Here is a 15,414-nt window from a genome sequence, read left to right as displayed (position 1 = left end):
CTTGCAGATGGTAGCGAAGACGCAACGCAGCAGTGCCTAATGCGAACTACGAGCTAGCTGTCACTAGCACGCCAGAGACAACATCACCACTAGTCCGTGGCATCTACAGTACCGTCAGATCACGAACATGCGCCACCTAGCTCCGCATGAACGCTGTTCTAGAAGCCCCGCGCAGGAACCGCCGTCATACGCAGCCACCGGCAACTGCCAAACGAGCCACTGCAGGGTGAACGCTAGCAACACCCCACCTAGCAATCGGGCATATCCACCGCCTCCAACCCCCTCCCAGCTCCCAAGCCGTGCAGCATCCACGCACCGCACCAAGCCCTCGCTGCTCATCTCCGCAATCAGTTGGAGTAATGATGATCCCCAGGCGGCCCTTCCCTCCAACCGGGGTAACCATTGGAGGCACCCCTGCGCCTGAATCGCGTAGCCGATGGAGACGCTCGCACCGCTCTCTCGCCACTATCAACCTCCAAAACAACGGGGCAGAGCGGGCTGGCAAGATCCACTCCTGCCCCGGATTCTGAGAGATACCGCGTTGGCGTGCTGATTACCACGCGGGTTATCAACGTTCTACCAGGGCACCTGCATCTGGCAAGGATAGGGCCGTTGCGTGGCATGCGTACATGAACGAATATATATACAGTGACCCAAGTACCGATACTTGAAGTGTTGAATTACTGTTCGTTAATCAATCCGGGTCGACAGCACAAAACAACTACTTGACGACATCGCCATCATGTCGGCTGAAAAGCAAGACGATGTCATTGCGCCCGCACCGAGCACCAGCTCTGAGAGCATCAACGAAAAGGTTGACCTCGAGAACGATGGCGAGATCTTCAAGCGAGGAGAGGGCTATGAGGATTTCCGAACGGTGTCCTGGGTTCACACCGCGGTCATCTTCTTGAAGCGTAAGTAACGGCCTTCTCCAGTTCACGACCATTCCTCTAACGATCATCACTGTATAGTCATCTTCGCGACAGGAGTCCTCACAATTCCCAGCGCAATGTACACGCTCGGCGCCTTCCCCGGCGCCATCAACGTGCTCGGCTGGCAAGCCCTCAACACCTGGTGCGCCCTCGTGCAAGGCCAATTCCGAAACAACCACCCAGGCTGTCATTCCATCGCCGACATGGGTCAGTTAGTCGGTGGCCGCATCGTCAAAGAAATCACCGGTGTCCTCTTCCTCGTTGCGTTCATCATCGTCGCAGCATCGGGTATAGTGGGTGTATCGACAGCCCTCAACGCGCTATCCAACCACTCCCTCTGCACAAACTACTTCTCCATCATCGCAGCGATTATGGTTGGTACGTGTGCGAGTGTACGCAAGTTTGAGAAGATCGCTTGGGTTACATGGGCGGGATTCATTTCGGTTTTCGTCGCTGTCTTCATCGTCGTGTAAGTTTCCCAATCCTCCAGCCCTCAAAGCCACACACCTAACCCATCTCAACAGCGTCGGAGTAACAACCCTCGACCGTCCCGCCGCAGCCCCCCAATCCGGGCCCTACGAATTCGGCTACCACGTAATCGGCCACCCAACCTTCGCCGCAGGCATCACAGCCGCCAGCACAATCTTCTGTTCCGGCGCCGGCACTTCCGCCTTCCTACCCGTCATGTCCGAGATGCGCAACCCGCGCGAATTCAGCAAAGCAGTGAACTGGTGCATGGGCCTCGTAACCGCCGCGTACCTCTCCTTCAGCCTTGTCGTGTACAAGTGGTGCGGGAAATGGGTTGCATCGCCTTCTCTCGGCAGCGCAGGACCCATGGTGAAGAAAGTCGCGTACGGCATTGGTCTTATTGGACTTTGTGTTAGTGGCGCGTTGTATGTGCATGTTAGTGCGAAGTACATCTTCGTCCGCATACTGAGGAACTCGAAGCACCTCCAGGCTAACTCGCCGGTTCATTGGGGTACGTGGTTGGGATGTGTTACGGGCATGACGGTTGTCAGCTTCCTCATCGCATCCGGCGTGCCGATCTTCAACTATCTGCTTAGTCTGGCGGGTAGTGTGGCGTTTGCGCCACTGGCGCTGGGACTGCCCGGGTGGCTGTGGATTTACGATCATCAGGGCTACTGGAAGGGGAACTGGTGGCAGAAGATCATGTATGCGTTGCATGTTATCTTGATCGGCATTTCGGTCTTCCTGACGATCGGCGGCACGTACGGCGTTATTGTCCAGATCATGGACGCATACAAGGATGGGTCGATTGATTCGGCATTCTCGTGCGCGGACAACAGTAATTCGTCTTAGGTGGTTTTCTATTTGATAGTTAGATATGGTTTGAGAGATACCCTTCGTCAGCACCGTAATGAGGATGATCACACGATCGCAAACGTTTTTACATTTCATTCACTTTCGTCGCTGAAGTCTTCTCTATCTTTCGCGCTCGAGTCCGAGGGGTCTTTTCGCGAGGGTACTTTGGTTGTGTACATTGAGGGGGAGGGATGGGGGGGAGGGAGATATTCGGTAACGCTGGTTCTTCAGACGAACGGCCTGGCGAACCAGCGTTACCGAATACCTCCCCCCTCCCCCGATGAACTCTGCTATCTTCATGCCAACGAGATAAATTGCAATGACTAGAATGCCTCGCGGTTCTCAAACGACTGGCTTCTCCTCCGGTATAAGGCCAACCATCTCGAGCATCCAGGCTGTGGAGTTGATCAACCCGTAGAAGAGCATTGGTATCACCTGCGAAGACGTTAGTAAGTACACAGACTACGAAAATGCGCTTGGTTGTTGCCTACCCCGAAGAACAAATTGCCGAGAATGCCTCTGCGCAGTATGGTCTCTGCCAACTCAGTCTTCGTGATGCTTGGAGCGACATCGCTCTTGAAAGGTCCGACAAGCCTGTAAAAAGTGACGAAGCTTGCTCCAAAGCAGTAGACCAGAAGCACCTTCAACCCGTGCGCCGTGTACAGTTCGCGCAACCCAGGAGCACCACCAAAGTCCTTCGCCAGAGTGCTCATGTACGCGCTGTGATCAACTCCGTACTTGATGCGCGATGTCTCTTTGGCCAGGAGATGGTAGTGTGGGGGATCGGTAGGCATGGCCATTTGATTGGTGATGAGCGCTGTCCACCACATGGCCTGTTGTTCAGCGATGGGCGGAATGGCGCCAACACCAGGTCGCACAAAGCCGATGAAGGATACGCTAGGATCTGCGGGCGAGACAATGTTGCGGATGGTGGCATCGGCTGCTGTAGGATATGATGGGTCGAGGAAGTAGAAGGACTGCTTGTAGCCTGTGCAGTAGACTACGCAGTTCGGTCGTACCTCCGTGTCCTTCATGCGTCTCCAGTCTTTACGGTCGGGGCGCTTCTCGAATATCACTCTGCCGGTTTCGTCTATGCGCTCCGGGAATGTGCATGTGTCTACCCATTTCTTCGACTGCGCGTCTTCGGGTGGGTCTACGTAGCCGTTGCCGAGGAAGGCGAGAGGGTGGCTCTCTTTGTAGGGCCGGTTTAGATACGGCATCGCTTTACTGCTCTTGTTCAAGAAGACGAAAGCTCTACCTAGTCTGTCGTGTGGTAATGCGCCGACGTGTTGACTGTATTGGGTTAGCATGTGCCCATTCGCTATGATTAGATGGAAGCTCACTTCATGCCCGCCTGTGTGCCAGTCAAGAACCACAACACACGCTTGATGACAAAGTCTGATACAAACCAACGGAATCGACTCGCAGCTATCGCGCGATGCACGTAGGCTGTCTCGAAGAGGTTGGTGATGAGACCATCGATAGGTAGACCTCCTTTGAACTGCTTGCCGAAGACCTTGAAACGCGAAAGAGCTTTGGGGAAAGAAAGGAAGCCCGTTCTGAAGCACATGGTGACTGAATTTGCATCACCCTTCATGGCTTCGTAAGCGATATCTACAAACGTTAGCGTGTGTCCGTCTCCATGTCTTCGTATAGTGTACCCATGGCAGTCTCTCCACAGCCCATGATGAGCACATCTTTGCCTGTTAGCTGTGCTCGCTTCTTGTACTGCGAAGAGTGGAAAGCTTCTCCTTTGACATTCTCAATTCCGGGGATATTGGGAATGTTGGGTTCGACGTGCAATCCAGTGCAGACAGCAACGTGTGAACAATCGAAAGTGCGCTCCTCTCCGTCGCTGTTCTTGTCGACGTATCTCACACGGTGCTTCCACTTCCGATCGATCGACTTAGATATAGGCTCGATCTTGTTGACTCTGCAGCCCATCTTCATGAGCGGCTGTAGGTCGAACTTGTCCACGTAGTCCTGCAAGTAGCCGACATATTGTGGAAGCGAAATGTGGTCTGGTGCTGACACGGGGAAGCGGTGGTCGGAGAAGGTGGTCAATTGCTTTGAAGATACCAGCTCGGCGTTTTCATAAGCACGGTAGTGAAATGTGCCTCCAATATTGTCTTCGCTGGAGTGTGTTAGGTCGTGTGGTGGTAAACCCGCTCGGGGCTGAGTGGAGTATGCCTACGCCTCGAACAAAACAGCCTCTATCGGCCGATCAGGTGTCGATGCCTCAAGCAGCGTCTTAAGAGTCGTCAGTCCGCCAGGACTTCCACCGTGTTAGCATGTGATGATTTTTGTTGAGAGGGTGGCGTACCCAGCCCCAATGACGGCGACTCGCATCGCAGGAAGCTTGTCGGTGCCTGCCATTTCCACGATCAATCAAGAAACGATATCTACAAGGTCTACAGGAAAGTGATGTTCTAGAGTCTAGAGTTACATCTCGTGTGGCCACTGCTGGATGTCGCATGCAAGGGACGCGTCGGCGATATTCCCTCAACCAATCAAGACGTCCAATCTAAAGGATGACATCAAGACAGGACGCGCGACTCCCGACGGGCACATGTTCCTCCATGCACTTTGCTCCATTTGAGCCTAGCCCCGGGGACGATGCCGTCGCCAATTGATGTTTGCTATCAAATTGGGTAGAGACGGACGATGCCTGTTCTGAGACTGCTGCGGGCCAGCAGCCGAGGACATGCGACGATTTGCACGTCATGCCCTAAATATCAACACCATAGCTCCACACCCGCTGACGTCCACGACTACCTCAGCATGGAGCAGCCACGCGAGAAGGTCGCAATAATAGGCTCTGGCCTGGCGGGACTGGTTAGCGCGAACCTGTTGTTCCACGATGTCCGTCAGCGATATGCCGTCAGGGTCTTCGAGTCGGTAGGCCGCCTAACACCCACTCTATCCGCGACTGTACTCACAAAAGTAATTCTAGGGCAAAACGCTCTCCCTAGACGCCGCCTCCATCTCCATCCCCGATGCAGCCACCGACGCCTCCACCCGCGTGGACCTGCCCATGCGCGCGTTTGCGGGCGGCTACTACAACAACCTCAAGGCCCTGTACGACTACCTGCGCATCGAATACAACTCCCAGCCCTTCCTCTTCGAATTCGCGAAATGCCGCGATGCGAGCCCCGAGGCCTTAGCGACTGGCCGTCGCGATACGTCGTATTTCACACATGCGTCGAATCTCCACCAGATGGCGCCCCGACCGAGTAGAGTCAGCAGATCCTCGTACCTGATGCAATGGCTATATTTGACGCTTGCCTACTCGTGGTTCGCGCTCTGCTGTTTCTTCTTCGAACCTAAACGAGGCGAGACTATGCAGCAGTACCTGGACCGCACATATTGCCCGACCTACTTCGTTACCTACTACCTACTCCCTCTCTTATCGAGCGTATCCACCTGTCCACACGAGTCGCTACTCGCCTTTCCCGCCAGCGATATCATCGAGTACAAGCGGAGGAGCCACGGCGCACCGCACTATACTGTATCAGATGGCGTGGGAGGGGTACAAGACCGCCTGGTCAAGGGTATCGACGTTACTCTCGAGGCTACCGTCACGGCCGTAGAACCCTTCGAAAAGGGCGTTCGGATAACCTGGTCTCAGGGCGGGTCAGACGGCCACAAAACGGAATTCTTCGACAAAGTCATTCTTGCAGTCGCCCCAGACGTCGTCGGCCGTGTCTTCAGACCCCTCCAACACCACATGCAGCGCATACCGACTGCAGTCGTAGAGAGTGTAGTTCACACGGATTGGGCGGTCTTACACGGTAGCGACGCCAGGCACGTCGATAAGAAAGGCGCGCAGCTCATCCACCTCAATACGGCAACCTCCGGTACGCACACAACCGAATCGCATCATGTCCAACCATGTGGCGTCGTAGTAACCACTTGCCCATGCACTCCTCTCGATGAGAAATGCGTTGCGCAGCGGAGCCGGTTCACGCGCGTTCTTCGCAGCCCGGAAAGCCAGCGCATTGTTAATGCCATCTTTAATAAGCGCTCGAACTTCGACACAGATGACAAGTCAGTGCCACAGTGGAGGAATGGCGAGGACAATGTGTGGCTCGTGGGTGGCTGGTGTTGGGACGGTATGGTCCTTCTGGAAGGCTGCGTTGTCTCGGCCATGCGAGTGGCTGATGCGTTCGACGTCGCGGTGCCCTGGAGGCATCAATAATTCATGAAGACAAGCGTATTCAGACTCGGACTGTGACGCATGGAGCATCCTCTTGCCCTTGGTCCTTTCGTAGTCTTGCAGGTAATCCAATAGAGTAGATACCCGGGCAAGACAACATGCCCATAGCATCTCAGGACTCAAGAAGTGATGTAGGCGATTCAAAGTGTTTGAACGAAAGTGAAAGTATTCGGGATTGAAAGGTCTATGATGCGACTTCCTGTTGTGCATATCATATGGCGTCTCGTCATACATTCTCGCCGGAAACGGCTAGCGTCATTGCCTCGTTGAAGCTTCCCGCGAAATCCCACAAGCACCCGATTCTGCGTCGCACCAATCACGACCACACGTCAAACAAATGTCCGCTACGCAGATATTCGGCGCAGTGCTGGCGACCCTACTGTTTTGGCTGATGATGAGAGTGCGGGGGGCTCAAGAAGACAAGGCTTCAGTTTACGGGCTGCAACATGGGCGGCTACATCTGCAGCTTCCCACAGCCATGTGGATGAACATGGGGTATTGGAAGAACGCCACCACTTCAACGACACTAAGCGAAGCCTGTCGAGACATGCTGAACGTAATCCTTGCTGAGGCTGGCCTTTCAAGCGACAAAGGCCCAGCAGCACGGAGAAGAGCCTTGGTGGATCTGGGCTTCGGATGCGGGGACCAAACCATCTATCTCATGAGCAAGGAACCTATTCAAGCGTGCGACAAAGACTGGTGGGATGAAAGAGATCGCTGCGCCACATACCAACATTACATTGGCATCACGAAAGATGCTGTGCAGGCTCGATACGCCTCGGAGCGAGTTGACGAGCTCAAGAAGAATACGACGAAGGCGGCATCTCCTGAGATGGGAGATGGTGGAAACCCCACGATATCTCTCTTCTGTGCCGACGCGTCGAAACCCATGTCCTGGGGCAAACAGCTGCAAACAAAGTTGCAGCTTGCGAAGGACGATACAGAAGAGCGTTGGGTGTTGGCACTAGACACAGCATACCACTTCGCCCCCTCACGCTGGCCCATCATCGAGTACGCTCACTCGGAGCTAGAAGCAAACTGGATGGCCTTTGATCTGTGTCTCTCTCCTACCGCTACATGGGCCCAGAGGATGACGCTTCGCCTTCTCACTGCCCTCATGGGTGCGCCCTGGGCGAACTTCACCACACCACAGGGGTACCGCGAGAGGCTGGAGCAGATAGGATACAACCCTGAAGCCATCACCATCACCGACATCTCAGAACATGTGTTCGCGCCACTAGCGGCATTCCTGAAAGAGCAAGACGACAGGCTCAAGACGTTTGGTTTAGGCTTAGGTCGCTTTGGTGTTGCGAAAACCATGTTCGGCTGGTGGGGGCGGACCGGAGTTGTGCGTGGCGTAGTAGTGGTCGCGAAGAGATGAGTTGTATGTCGGTTATACGAGATCTAACCTCGCCTGGACCCTTTACCGGTGTGGTGGGAGGCCTGAAGTCAGCCCTGTAAGGCTGAGGTGGAAATAAGACACCAGCACTTGCCGCGAAAAGTGTACGCGTTGGACGACCCTCTGCGAGTTTGCGCCATGATGTCTCATTGACTAATCTGTGGGCTGGCCTTTGAATAGGTTCACAAGGGTTTGGCACTGCGTTTGGTATACAAGTATGCCTCCCTCTGGAGCCCCTGTGCGACGATGGTGGAGGATCGCATTCCCTCGTGCCGACACCCGCTCTTAGCCCCCAACTTCAATACAAACTGCACGCCAAGACAAGAGCCAAGACGGCGCAGTCGAGTTACGCGCTGTCAGACGATAACATCCGCATGCTTTATTAAATCTACGCTACATCCCTTACAGCGGGAATCTTGACTCCCCATCTTCCCTAACGGCGGATCGATCACACCAAACATGGAGCAACGGGAGTCGCATGAGATGCACAGCGTCAGCGAGGAGACCAGACAAGCAAATGCGAGTGCACCAAAGGCCCCGGAAACTACTCACGAGCCCATGTACACGTCGAGGCTGTCGAGAGCGTCTTCCATGACCGTTCGCGAGCCCATCGTCAGGACCCTCCACACTTCGTTCTGGCCGCTGATGGTCTTCATCTTTTACGCTACACTCGCCCTATTCACCTGGATCGTTCTTTGTGTCGCGAGCAGCCGGCCGATTGGAAGCAAGTTAAGCTATACGGATAATCAAGACTACTTTAAAGATGTAGCTCGTCTCTTGGCTAAACACGAGAGGATCCTTAGGGCTGCGCAGATCCTGCAATCGGTAGTCGCCCTACTCACCATTCCCATCACTTCAGCGATATGCTCTATAGCCTTCGCTGCCTATATCCAGGCTGGCAGCTCGAGAACGAAGTTGAATCTGCGTCAGACTATGGCGCTTGCAGATCAAGGCTGGATCAGCCCAAGAATGTGGGCTAGGTGGTCTAAAGTTGGAAGTCTTCCATTGTACTTCGCCTTTGCATTGACCTTAGTGGGTGAGTCATGCCCAGATCTTGGCAGGAAGCCGGCGTTGACGCGAATACAGGTGCTGTCTTCCCGATTCTGCAGACAACGTTTATCCAGGTTACTCCGACACGAATACCAACTCGCAGCACACAGTCCGGTCTGATTAGGGTCGCTGATATACCTGCTCTAATCAGCAGCACCGACAATGACATAAATACAGCAGTTGTTCGACTCCGTAGCATTCTAGAATCGCGCGCGGAAAGAGAACATGAGCCTTACCTCTGGATCGATGAACAGAAGGATGGACTGGATAATGACATGTGTTACGATACATTCAGTGTGGCCACCAATTGTAACCGCTTCTCGAGGAGTCTTTATCAACTTGATGAGATGAGCTTAGATGCCTGGTTCTCACCCGTTCCCTTGGACTTCAGCACCGGTGTCTATGTTGACCCTCAGTACGCACCGCGCCTCAATACCACAATTGAATACAGGAACATGACAGACGCTGAGTGGCCAACCGAATGCGTTCGCGACAGAGAAGATGTATTTTTCGCACAATACCGTGGAGGAGAGACGGGATACCGGGAGTTCGATATAATAGCTTGCATACCCGCCAATATCTCTGGCACGCCTTGGCAAGCTACGTACAACCGGCAGGACATTACCGAGGACCTTTTTCTCGCAATTTCGGTGCCTTCAATGTTACGCACTCCTATTATGTGGAAAATCACCGCCCGTTCGACGTTAGGCTACTTCGAACTTCCTAATACCAAGAACGGCAATCGCGCCGGGCCGTTACTCCATAAGCTATCCTTGGACAGCGCTAGAGGCTCTTCAACCAGCGGATCCAGTCGAGATGAGAAACGAGCAACCAACGAAACATACGCAGGAAATGTGAGACAACCCATTGGAAATCACATCGGTCCGCTGACTGCTATTGGACTGGCACTATTTGGCGAAGGCTCTTTCATCGAGAGAAGAGTTTCAAATCCATCCGCCTTCCTTGTAGATCGGCCTGAGGTCGATGATGAAGTATGGTTCAGAAACTTCGGCAACAACTGCCTCGGGAATATGCCTCTCAACTTTGCCATAGGGGGCCCGTGCCTCCGCGACTACGACTACCAGTCCGAAGTCGACGTCCTTGGCCGCGTGAGACAACTAGCCGCATTCTTTGATTCGGAACGTTCTGCAAGTAGGGCGTTCACTGTGGCCGCTTTCCTCGCCAACAAGGAGTGGCTGAACCCGAGCCAATTCCACAGATGGGGAGGATTCGACCAATCGCGGAATGTATATGTCGATACGGGCGTTCCAACCAAGAAGACATATATCGCGCTTTGGGGGGTCATCACCGGGTCCGTTTTCCTCGGCCTCCACCTTCTCGGGTTGCTAGTGCTTGCCCTGTACGCCTTTTGGATGAGGCCATTCACGCCTTGGTTGGGTGCAGAATTCGTTGTCAAGGCTGGTACGGCACATGCCGATATTCTGAGCGCTGCCGAAGGGGACAAGCAGTGGAAGCAGACTGTTGCTGCGTGCCCAGGGTTCGTCGGGGACGAGAAACCCACGGATGATGTGGGTCGTATCGCATTTGGCGCTACTGCTGCCTTGAGCAGAACACGGGGCAAGAAGTTTGAGGAGCTATAGTGTGTGTGTGGGTGTGTAATTCTAATAGATCTGGTTCATTGTTCATGCGGAACTTTTGCCCGCACCTCGTCCATGGAAGAAAGCGAACAGAAATCCCGCACCCCACATCGGTATCGAATCCAAAGTCCGCGAAACCTCAGCGCAATAGAGACTTCTAGGCTTCCCGGCATGTGATGAATGCGGCTTTGTTCCATAGGCCCGTCAATGTACTTGAGTCACAGCTATCTGAAAACCTAAGGTTCGGCATGGCGCTCCGGCGAACAATGCGCGATCATGCGCTCCTGATAGTACGTAACCACCACTCCTGAGGTCTCCAAGGTCAGCAAACCCACTCATTACCCACGGCCAGTGTGAGTCGCAGATAGCTTTCCAACTCAATAATTAACTCAGTACCAACGTGCTGTGTGAGTCACAAAAACGCTTCCAACTCAATAAATAGTGCTCTGTCCCTCTCTTCTCTCCATTATCCTTTCTTCATCATCCATCACATTCAAAGTCCAAAATCCGAAGAAAGTTTTACCATTCCATCCCAACTATCTTCAAACACTATTACCAACACTACTACCACATCTACCAACACAACATCACCACACTACAACAAAGATGTCTTCAACCACACCTGTCTACGCCTGCAAGGCCGACTTCATCGCTGCGGGTATGTCTCCCTACCTCCTGCCCGCCAGCGAAGCAGACACGTGCAGCATCTGCACCAAAGACTTGGCCTGCGAGAACCCCTCCGCCACCAAGCTCACCGCCGCCGACAAGGAAGTCCTTGAACTGGCCTTACAACACCCAGCCAACACAATTGTCTTCAAGTCAAGTTGGCTCAAATCCACAAAGCCTCTCCACAGCCACCACACCAATGAAGAGCAACCAGTGTCAAAGCTAAACGCCTGCGGCCACGTTTTCGGCACCAACTGCATCATGACTTGGTTTGAGAGGTGTAATACTTGTCCTATGTGTAGGAAAGTACTGTTCCCAACATGGGCACAGGAAGAGATGGAGAGGGAGAGGGTGGAGAGGGAGGAGGAGGCGAGCAGGAGTTTTTGGGGGTGGATAGAACCCCCTTTCTAAGTACTAGCATTTCACTGCACCGATGCAGAAGAAAGCGACGACCTCCTGGGGTGGTTTTGGCGTTTCGTTTTTTTTTGGGTTTTGGGGTCTTGAAGGTCGACGCGCATCATTATGAAGTTTGCCTGGGCTGGGTCAGAGGTCACTGAATACCTCCTGGGATAGGTTTGGCGTTGGCGTCTATCGGTTTTCACGGTTGCGAATGCCTCCGCGCATGGTCGTACCGTATGGTTTCTGTAGTTCCGAATGCATTGTCTCTCCCTCACTCACCCGTTCTCTGCCGTCCCCAATCACATGTGACAGCACCAGATAAGCCCACGCCACGTGACACCACCTACCTCCCTCCTATTGCCCTGCATATGACACGCAGACGACCGCATTACTGCCCGAACCTTAGCCCGATGACTTCATCCAATATACAACCTGCGACGTCACCTCTAGGATTTTAGGCCGAAAGAGCTGCAGGATCGTATGATCGGAGCGAGATATACCCCAGATGCGGGTTTATCTCTGGGCTAATTCTAGAAGGCATCTTTGCGGTAACTCTCCCGTTGCACGCGTGTGCATTTGCGGTGTCATGTCGGAGATTTATTTCGGAGGACTGATCGGGCCGCTATTGAAAAGAAAAAGAGAGGGCGGCGTCCTTTAATATGTGTAGTGTTGAGCGAGACGGCACGACTGTTGAGAAAGAAGGTTAGAGTATATAGCAGGCATGAATGCTGTCTCAACGTGTGCCGGGAATCTCGAGAAGCAAAGTTACAATCTTGTTAGGCTTGTTGGTAGGTGGAGTTTGTGTTCTAGGTCACGATAGAAGGGCGCCACCTCGCTTGTGCCGGAACCATGACCTGGCAGACCACGCGACGAAGAACGGCCGACGCGGCGGGCTTGTTTCAGTTCGCGGTGATGAGCATGGGGGCTGCGTGATCGATAGGGGAAGCCAACCGTCGCCTCGGGGGTGTTCAGCTTCGGCAACCCCGCACGTCGTGATGCAGACATATGCGCGGATCGCCCATAGCGTTGAGTTACTTTTCTTTTGCTAGCCGATCGCCTCGAGGGAAGTGAAACTATCATCAAGAAACCTACCAGAATACGGCAAAGGATTGCCAGCTTGCTATATTGCTTTTTGTCTGCAATAGCTCATGCTAGCCGCATCAGTGCCCCGGAAGCGCAAGCCCCCATGAACGGAGGGCCTGCTGGTGTGGTAGCTTTCATTGGGTCACAGGTATATGGCTGGCAGGGATGCATGCAGGTTAGCCGTGTTCCGCGTCGGACCGTCAGATGTGCGACAAATCAGCGGCGCACAGCATGAGCCCCGCCGCGCTCCCTGACTAGGTCTTGCTTCCCGAAAGGCCAACACTACAAGTACACTTGTCGCATGGGCCGCACGGCTGAGGCACCCTGGGTGACGCGAGATAGGCGTTGAAGACGGTGGACTCAACGAGCATAGTGCATGACAGCTCTGTGCTCTGGACCAGGCAATTGGGAGGATCGCCTCTTTGGCTTTATCTACGTTCACTCGCTCCGCTCGGGGCTTTTTAATCCTGGTTCCAGTTACGCCCCTCTCTTTCGACGACTTTGGCTTTGATGTGCGCTCGGTATGCGGTGAAGTGAAGAAGAGCTGGATAGTATTGATCATGGCGGGGAAGCAATCGGATCGTTTCGACATTGTCAATGGCAAGCAGCTTGCGTTGTTGATTGCGCCTACACTATGCCTTGCGGTGGCTGCGGCAGCGGTGGCGGCGAGATGGTACACGAGGAGTGTCAGACGGGTCAACACGATCAACGAAGATGCGCTGATGCTGGCTGCTCTGGTAAGACGATGGAATGCTGACGGCGGTACCATGCTAACAGTCGTAGGCTATGAGCTTTGTCGTGGTTACGCTAGTTTACGTGCTGGTGTTCCTCGGCGGAGAAGGGCTTACGAGCTATGAGATTCAGGCGGACCCGACGAAGAACTTTGACGTTGTGGAGCGTTTCTGGCTGCGGGTATGTTTAGCTGGAGGCTTCTTGAGAGTTGGCTAACAGGCTTTCAAGATACAATTCGCACTGGATATCTGTTGGGCCACATCGGTTGCAACGGTGCAGGTGGCGTTTGCGAAATCCTACCTCCGCCTGTACGAGAAGAGAGTTTTTGCTCGCATCGCTTGCTATGCGTCTATGGCGCTCATCGCGATCTGGTACATCTGGTCGCTCGCGGGTTGGATCAGCATGTGCCATCCACCGGGGGAGTGCAAGCTGCAGAGCAAGAAGTCGTGCATCATCATTGGATCGCTGCACGTCTTCTTCAACAGTGTCATCCTCTTTGCCCCGATACCTGCCATAGCAGCAGCAGATCTCTCAGGCAAGAAGAAGGCGTGGGTGATGGTCTTGTTCCTCCTTGGATGCTTGTACGTGAAGCTAAGCGCTCGCTCCAAATAGCTCTTGCTGACACCACACAGTTGTACTATCCTAGCAGTCCTCCGTATCGACTGCGCGATCGACGTCTTCGGCAACGTCAATGATGATCCGATCGGTGCGTCGTGGTGGCGTATCTGCTTTTCCCCAATCGAGGTCGCTGTCGGTATCGTCTGCTGTTGCGTTCCCAACGTCCGTTCACTTCCTTCGTGGCGCCGAACTCCTCCACTCCCGACTGAGGATGGCGGTATCGGTCTCCGCCGGATGAAGTTCCGCACACAGAGCAACGGCTCGTCGACATCAAATCTCAACGCACCTCCTTCGCAATGGATGCCAGGCATCAAACCGCAGGCGGCTGCCTTCGTCACGCTGAACAATGAATCGGCTCCTTCGGAGAGACTGGGCTCATTGGGGCTGAACGAAATCAAAGTTACGAAAGAATATAACCTTGATCGGTTATGAGTGCGTTGTTGGGGCGCAGAGTCGAGATGGCTAGCCACAGCGATGCATGTTGGGGGTAGAGACGTTGATGCACGAAGCAGGCGCGTAGCACGGCGGCTTCTCGGAAAACGTGAGGTGCTTCATTGTACGACGTGGGAGGCAAGTGTCACTTCGGACATGAGCGCACTTGTTGTTGACGTCTATGTGGCACAGTCGTGCCGCTGCGGGAGGACGCGCATCTGACGTCACAGTCACATGACCGGAACACGTCAATTGAGAAAAAGCCGAACAGACCTGCAGCCTACATCAACATTTAAACCTACTAGATAGGTGACCTAGCGTCGATGTAGGCTCTAGACCTGTTCGGTTTTTTTCTTGTATGAGGTGGGAACGTGATCCACGGATGGATCCTTCGCACACACGACTCAAGCCACCAACACCATCCTCCTACAAACGCTCAAGCCATCATAGCCCCCAAACCCAATCTTTGCCTCGGCACGCTGCCTCCACTATACCAAGCTGGACTCGCCATGTGGTACTTGCCAAAAGATCCCGACTATGAAGAGCCGCCAGGAGGTATGCACCTGCAGAGAAGACCCGATGAGCCAGCTACTACACTCAACTCACACTCACTATCGGCTCAGCTCTCAAGCAGTGAGCTTCCGATGGAAGGGGCATTACGAAGAGAGATGACGTGAGGAAACGCAGCTGACGATGCTGTCCGTTAGAAAAGTAGCGATTACGGCGAGGCCCGTGAGGGCAATGGAGGGGTTTGGCAAGGCTTAAGAGAGCTTGAAGAGCAGGGCAGGAGTTAGATGATTAGTCGCAAGACAGGAGAGCTGGTGAGCATCAACCACCATGGCTTAGACAAGCGCAGAATATATGCGCGCATGCATAATGTAATGAGCATAGATGACCGACTTGCTTTACGATACACTGCGGGATCTGATGATGTTCTCGTGTTCCACCCAACGTACATATACTGTT

The 15,414-nt window shown here is 53.8% G+C and overlaps 6 protein-coding genes across 6 annotated transcripts; 5 read left to right on the top strand and 1 right to left on the bottom strand.

Moving 5' to 3' along the window:
• Positions 1–742: 742 nt before the first annotated feature.
• J4E78_006724 (uncharacterized protein) lies at positions 743–2,252 on the top strand (the record flags this gene model as incomplete). Its single annotated transcript, XM_049367334.1, has 3 exons — positions 743–914; positions 972–1,401; positions 1,457–2,252. 3 exons carry the CDS (start codon positions 743–745, stop codon positions 2,250–2,252), a joined length of 1,398 nt encoding a protein of 465 aa, XP_049221081.1.
• Positions 2,253–2,597: 345 nt separating this feature from the next.
• Positions 2,598–4,631, bottom strand: J4E78_006723 (uncharacterized protein; the record flags this gene model as incomplete). The annotated part of the gene is made up of 6 exons (XM_049367333.1): positions 2,598–2,690; positions 2,747–3,548; positions 3,599–3,869; positions 3,917–4,389; positions 4,450–4,530; positions 4,579–4,631. 6 exons carry the CDS (start codon positions 4,629–4,631, stop codon positions 2,598–2,600), a joined length of 1,773 nt encoding a protein of 590 aa, XP_049221080.1.
• A 405-nt stretch (positions 4,632–5,036) lies between these two features.
• J4E78_006722 (uncharacterized protein) lies at positions 5,037–6,453 on the top strand (the record flags this gene model as incomplete). Its single annotated transcript, XM_049367332.1, has 2 exons — positions 5,037–5,153; positions 5,209–6,453. 2 exons carry the CDS (start codon positions 5,037–5,039, stop codon positions 6,451–6,453), a joined length of 1,362 nt encoding a protein of 453 aa, XP_049221079.1.
• A 496-nt stretch (positions 6,454–6,949) lies between these two features.
• J4E78_006721 (uncharacterized protein) lies at positions 6,950–7,852 on the top strand (the record flags this gene model as incomplete). Its single annotated transcript, XM_049367331.1, has 1 exon — positions 6,950–7,852. The coding sequence occupies one exon, from the start codon at positions 6,950–6,952 to the stop codon at positions 7,850–7,852; it is 903 nt and encodes a 300-aa protein (XP_049221078.1).
• Positions 7,853–9,579: 1,727 nt separating this feature from the next.
• J4E78_006720 (uncharacterized protein) lies at positions 9,580–10,521 on the top strand (the record flags this gene model as incomplete). Its single annotated transcript, XM_049367330.1, has 1 exon — positions 9,580–10,521. The coding sequence occupies one exon, from the start codon at positions 9,580–9,582 to the stop codon at positions 10,519–10,521; it is 942 nt and encodes a 313-aa protein (XP_049221077.1).
• A 2,705-nt stretch (positions 10,522–13,226) lies between these two features.
• On the top strand, positions 13,227–14,448 carry J4E78_006719 (uncharacterized protein; the record flags this gene model as incomplete). The annotated part of the gene is made up of 4 exons (XM_049367329.1): positions 13,227–13,403; positions 13,450–13,578; positions 13,627–13,979; positions 14,031–14,448. 4 exons carry the CDS (start codon positions 13,227–13,229, stop codon positions 14,446–14,448), a joined length of 1,077 nt encoding a protein of 358 aa, XP_049221076.1.
• Between the last annotated feature and the right edge of the window lie 966 nt (positions 14,449–15,414).

Source organism: Alternaria triticimaculans (genome assembly GCF_023758025.1).
Source record: "Alternaria triticimaculans strain BMP 0046 chromosome Unknown scaffold_9, whole genome shotgun sequence".
Lineage (NCBI taxonomy): Eukaryota > Fungi > Ascomycota > Dothideomycetes > Pleosporales > Pleosporaceae > Alternaria > Alternaria triticimaculans.
The sequence above is the reverse complement of the archived record's forward strand: the minus strand, read 5'-3'. Positions and strand labels throughout refer to the sequence as shown.